Source organism: Corvus brachyrhynchos, unplaced genomic scaffold, assembly GCF_000691975.1.
Source record: "Corvus brachyrhynchos isolate BGI_N302 unplaced genomic scaffold, ASM69197v1 scaffold80, whole genome shotgun sequence".
NCBI classification, from domain to species: domain Eukaryota; kingdom Metazoa; phylum Chordata; class Aves; order Passeriformes; family Corvidae; genus Corvus; species Corvus brachyrhynchos.
This window is the reverse complement of record NW_008236769.1, coordinates 5,013,868-5,020,025: the sequence shown is the minus strand read 5'-3', so window position 1 is coordinate 5,020,025 and position 6,158 is coordinate 5,013,868. Positions and strand designations below refer to the sequence as shown.

Here is a 6,158-nt window from a genome sequence, read left to right as displayed (position 1 = left end):
CCGGGGTGTGCGACGAGTTTCCCCTCCGAGTTACAGCCTTAGGTCCGTTCAAGTGAGCTGCCGTATTGCACGACTCGAAATCCGATGGTTTGGCAACGCTAAGGTAGTAGCTTGTGGATGTAGAAAGCAATTTACAGAATCAGTTAGGTTGGAAAAGACCTCTGAGGTCATGGAGTTTAACCTGTGACTGAGCACATTGTCTGCTAGACCATGGCACCGAGTGCCACTCCCAGTCTTTCCTTAAACACTCCAGGAGTCGTGACTTCACCACCTCCCTGGGCAACCCATTCCAATGTCTAACCACCCTTCCTGTGGGGAGCTTCTTCCTAATGTGCAACCTACAACTTCCCTGGAGCAGTTAAAGACTGTGTCCTTTTGTCCTATTGTTGTTTGCCTGGGAGAAAAGACTGTCCCTCACGTGGCTACAGCCTCCTCTCGGGTATTTGTAGAGAGCAGTAAGGTCCTCCTTGAGTCTCCTCCAAGCTCCCTCAGCTACTCCTCACAGGGCTTGAGCTCTGTTGTCTTTTCTCTGGACATGCTCCAGCAGCTCAATGTCCTTCCTGAATTGAGGGGTCCAGAACTGAGCACAGGATTTGCGGTGTGACCTTCTCAAGAAAGGCCCTAGGAAAGAAAGCTTTTTTGTGTATACGGCGGTATAAAATTTACAGTACCATTTTGCTGATATTGATACCACATTTCTAAAGGACAATTTTCATTGTATTTTGCAGCAAGAGAGACAGAGATCTCCTGCTTACCCAGCAAGGAAACCATGGGAAGCTAGGTGCTGAAAAAAGCATACTATGCTATAAAACACAATGGTTACAGAGACTGCACTGAAAATGTGCATTTACATGAAGTAAAGAAAACACTTGAAATATGCTGAGGAAGTGACAACATCAGGAATAATGCAGATGTGGGCCGATGAATTGGTGTTTGTGAGGGAAGATGAATGATGGGTCCTAAACTGGGCTGCAGCAGGGAATCTGCACCCAACCTTTTGCAGCATTTGTGCCGAACAAGTAAAGTTATGTTTGTTTAATATCCAAGGCAAATGGACCAGAAACACCTGCCTGTCATACCGATCTGCTTGTGGAACACTTCAAAGTAAACAGGAACACTGGGAAGAATTGAGGATGCACATCAATTTGACAAAAGGTGTAACTGTCAGCCAACATGTAGTATAGTAAAACTGTTGACCAGCATCATGATGTTCAGTAAATGTCACCAAAATGCATTGTCAAACACCCAATAGATGCAACAGGCCTTTCTGACTGAAAACTATTACTGTACAAAATCTATGTTGCAGATATTAAATGTATTACAGCTAGCTAGTTCATAGGTGCAAGCAATTAATTGTAAACATGTTGAAATTCTGAGCAAAGTCACGTGAGTTTTTAGTTCTCAACATACTAACGCTTGGGAATAAAATGCTGGTAAAAGTAGTAAATAGTGAACTGAGCAGAAGAGATCATGTTACAAGTGTTATCTAGCTGATGCTGTGCACAGTAATCATTTTATCTCTTTATCTAAGGAAATGAGGCTTAAGCAATTCCAGTATTTGGTGTTTCCTTTTCCATGAATCATTTCCACCTCAAAGGACTTTTGAACACACTGACCAACTTAGCTGTATTTGCAAATATGTACAAACCTTGAAAGGTTAAATTCTTACAACTTCAGGGTGGGAAAAAAAAAGCAGTTACACATGAGGGAAGAAAGGAAGGTGAAGCAGGTGAAGCACAGGTGTTATGCAGCTGGCTAGCCAGCACATGGTTGTATTTACTGCTTGGCTAATAAGCAGAGCACTGGATTTGGGCTTCAGCCTTTCACAGAGAGTGTGCCCTGGCACACAAGGGAGCAGGTAAGACCTTGTGTTACTGCTGTAGGCAGACTTTTGCACTACAAACCCTTGAGAAACAATGTTTGAAGTTCATTGCTTACAGAGGAGCTTGTGAACACGAGCTGTTTCAAGGTCCTGTTTCCAGGCCTAAAGCACACAGTCATACAGAATTGAGGTTATTCTGCCAGAAATTCGTGCTTGCGTAGTAACAGAGGATTAACGTTCCCACCTGTTACACCTTCCTGCTGCTGGAACTCACCACTCCCGTCTGATAGAAATAGAGAACATGTTGGTTCCTCATCTTCTGGGGCTTCAGAATGTAAACATATGCTGAATTTCATGGTTGGTTATGTTAATATTCAGTTTGTGAACTACAGTATCTCCAGAGCAGATATGCTGCCAATTTTCTGACTCTCCTTCATGGGCGATAGCATCTTTTAGGAGAGAGAGGGACAGAGAGCAAGGAACAGTGATCTGTATCCACCATGAATTGACAGACCTTGGGAGGCAAGATGGGCAGCCAGTTCGTGGCAGTGAATTACAATACTACAAGAGAAATTACCTGATAATGGGATTAAAATACTGAATTTTCATGGACTAGTTTGAGGGTAGAATTGGTAATTTTTTCATGAATTTATATTGGGAGAAAATTCTTCATTAATGGAACAGAAAAAAATATCATGAGATTCAGTAACTGGAAGCTAAAAGTAGACAAGTTCAGGCCAGAGCTAAGGTTTTACTCTCACGGCTGTCAAACTAGTGGAACCCTGGGGGTTGTTAGTTTAGCCATCATGTGAAGTATTTAGAAAAAACTAGGAACATGAATTAAAAATGGCTGTGCTGAGTCAGATCAGAGGCCCTTCTGGCCTGATGTTGTGTTTCTAGAAGTTGCCAGTGAGGAGAGGAAGCTCGACAAGGGTTGCAAATGGAGATCCCAGCAACTCTTGTATCCAAGTCCTCTGGGATGTTATGACAGATTGTCTATCTTCTTGGAAACCCACATCTTCTTCCCCAAGATACTGTGTCTTAACCTAGTGTGTACTTGGAGATATACTCAGTATCTGTCTTTATGACTTCTTATACTGTGTATTTTAAGCAAAAGTTTTAGCTTTGATGCAAAAATCAGTGACAATTTCTGCACATTTCTGTATAGAAGACCACAACAGGGATGCCTCTCATTTCTGTTAGACGCTGAAATTACTGAGCAAAATTTGGTTGCAGCAAAGTTGAAAATAAAAGAGAATGTTCTTCCATGGACTATTGCACTCTCTAATCCTGAATCCAAGGTAGTGGCTTGAAACCATTTGATTAATGTGCTGGTGCCCTATCAGCATGGACATAGAGAGGCTAGGAAGAGAAATAAGAAGAAAAAGCATTAGAGAAGCAAAAGGAGTAAAGTACATAATTTCCTGTGTCTCTACCGTATCACGCACAAAATTGCATATCCATTTCTGAGTAAATCTGGCTTTCATGAAGACTCTGCTGCACGTAGCAAATCATTTGGTTATTTTTCTGTCACATTTACAGCAGAAATCCATCATCAGCAATTTACTCAATGACTAGCAAGATTTTTCCCTCAGTAAAATCCACCCACTGAGCACCAGTGTATCAATGGAAACGTGACATGAGATAAATAAATACACAAAAAATAAAGAGTTTTATATTCACTGAGGCACAGATACTTAATAGAAAGAAAGAAAAGAACCAGCATGCTCCTCAGGGGTGAGAGTTCATAAACAAAATACTTGGAGGTTGAAACATTATTTTTTATTTTTTGAAGGGAAAAAAATAATGTGGTTGTATTTGCAGCAGTGCATACCAGAGAGTATTTATTCTGAAGATTAGATTGATTGTTGCCATTTGATGTTCTAACAGAGTACTTAGGGAAGAGAACCTGGAGGAGAATGACAGCAGAAGTTGAAGACATTTGTTTGTTGCACAGGATGCAAGTCTTAATCCTTATGTTTCTTGTTAAGATTGATTCATGACTGCAAGGCAGTTTTTTTCACAGAGATATGATGCACATATCATCACACCAAAATGTCACTGTCACGATCCAGGGGAGAGATGGAAAAAGAGCTGGCTAATGTTACCCCATGTGTGATACAAGATAACTTGATGCCTTGGATATTTACGCTATCACTGCTGTACCTGCATATTTTAGTGTTTTTTTGTTTTGTTTTTTTTTTTTTTTTTCTTTCTTTGTTTTGTTTTTTTTTTTTTTTTTTTTTTTTTTTTTTTTTTTTTTTTTTTTTTTTTTTTTTGCTCGCTACCATTTGTTTATGGCTTAGGAAAGTGTAGCACAGCAATGAGCATTAAGCGAATCAAAGGCATCTGAAGTATTCAAGTGATAAGGATTTTTTTTTCCTTCAAGAAATATACTGCAGTTCTCCTCAGTTATCACCAGGTGGCCTTAAAAGTCTCTTGTTTTTCTGAAGTGGGGAATAGTTTAGACATGAGGAAGTGATGTATCCCTGTGCTGCAATCATTCCAGGAAATAGCTGGGTTATAGTTCCCAGCAAGGTTTATTTTTCCACCTGTGTCTTTTGTGTACTGAGCTGTAGCTAGTACTGAAAATATTAAACTGCAGGTTTCCATTTAAATTGTATCATTGAACTCTACTTTTTTTTTTTCTTTCTTTTAAGAATTTGGATTGTCAAGAATTCATGATGATGAGCCTTTTTTTCCCTCTTTTATTTGTCTCTGTTCTGTTTATGAACAGCTTCTCAGGAGTGCAGGGAAGGAAATGGAAAGGTGAAGGTACTACTAAAAACCTGGAAAATATTGTCATTGGAAGATGCTATGATTATATTAGAATTGTGAACCCTGCTGTTGGGTAAGTTTTGTTTGTGTCTGGATTAGTTTTTTATGTTCTGTACAAAATGGTTATTAATCAGAAGCCTGATGTTATGCTTCTAGCCATGAAAGTGATCCTGTTGAAGCCAACATTCTTTTAGCTGTCTGGAAATAACAAAATGACTTTGGTGGATGTAATATTTTAAGTAAAGCAGTGTAACTAAGGCAAGATTTTTAATCCTTCAGGTTTTTATTTCACATTTCTTGCCCCTCCCCCCCTTACCTTTTGTAAGGAGAAGTGCCAAATCTGACAGCATTCCTGGGAAGACCAGCTTTGCTTTTCCTGCCTGTATGTGAGGGCATGTACGAAGGGGAACACCTCACTTTATAGCTGTCCTGTGGTACTGAAGGAGACTGTTTAGCTCATCCACCTGAAAAATCAAGTAGTAATCAACTGCTCAAGTAGGATTACCTGTGAGTTTTCATTGGCTGTGCTAATTACACAGAATTGGGGGTAAATGACACACTTCACTGAAGTGAGCACTTTTCTGTCTTCCTTGTGTTGTAAGGGCTTCAGTAAAAAGGAAGAAAGCAAGAAGGACAATGTCGTGGAGTTCAGCCCTTTATTCTGCCACTAAAAAGTTGTCCTAATAGTGTGAAGAGGTATTTGCAGAGGCACCCTGCCTGGTTTCCTGTAGCGTTGAGTTGCTGTCTTAAACAGGATTAACTTATGTTGCAAATATCACCTCATTTCCCCAACCTCCCATTTTCAGTTCCTGTTGCAGAAGAGGAAGATAAAGGGCTTAAAACAATTTTTTTTTGCTTTTAACAAAGGCAAAACAATATATTTCTGCACAATAACACTCTTAACTTTTCAGAAGTGTTCTCTTTCAATCTTCTTATGAAGGAAAAAGATCGTCCTAATGCAGATAACACAGTGCTTGAATTTCAGTGGAACAGTTAAATCTTGACAGATTTATAAACATGTCACAATGGAAGGTGAAAGTAAACTTTTAAGTGTAGATTTCTACATTTCTACAATATAATATGTAATATAAAATACATGAACTTAGTTAACGGTTGTGTAGGTAATCTGGTCTTGCAGTAGTCTCTAGATAGGTAGAGCTCCTGTAGGACTTAACAGATGTCACTTCATTTATATCTGAAACAGGACATGAATAATAATACAGAATATGCTAAAATGAGCAACATAAAGGACAGTTACTGTAGAAATTTTAACTCTATCCTTAACTGGTTTGGACTTTTAGACATGTAAATGCAATATTCTGGAAAGCATTTACATATGGCTTGTGTTTATGATAGTTTTGTGATCTAATGAATTCTGGTGACATTTTCACAATATGATTTTAAAATTGAGATGTTTTAACATGTTCATCAGAATATTCTTGCTCAGGATAGCATGAAGCCAGGCAGGACATTAGGACCACTTTCCTGAATTTAGACCAGAAATGGCATTATTAAAAGAAGAGCTACACAATTGATTCCATATAATGTGGGCATATTT

The 6,158-nt window shown here is 39.1% G+C and overlaps 1 protein-coding gene across 2 annotated transcripts in view; it reads left to right on the top strand.

The window, feature by feature from the left end:
- The first annotated feature begins 1,161 nt into the window (after positions 1-1,161).
- The window catches only part of LOC103625593 (ADP-ribosyl cyclase/cyclic ADP-ribose hydrolase 2), a 20,806-nt gene continuing 15,809 nt past the window's right edge, over positions 1,162-6,158 (top strand). Inside the window, exons 1-2 of one of the 2 annotated variants that reach the window (XM_017727600.1) lie at positions 1,162-1,858; positions 4,560-4,673. In XM_017727600.1, the coding sequence (XP_017583089.1) occupies positions 1,746-1,858; positions 4,560-4,673 (227 nt within the window). In that variant the 5' untranslated portion in view covers positions 1,162-1,745. Of the gene's footprint in view, positions 1,859-4,309; positions 4,674-6,158 lie in introns of those variants that run through there. The other variant, XM_008645040.2, reaches the window with a different exon arrangement.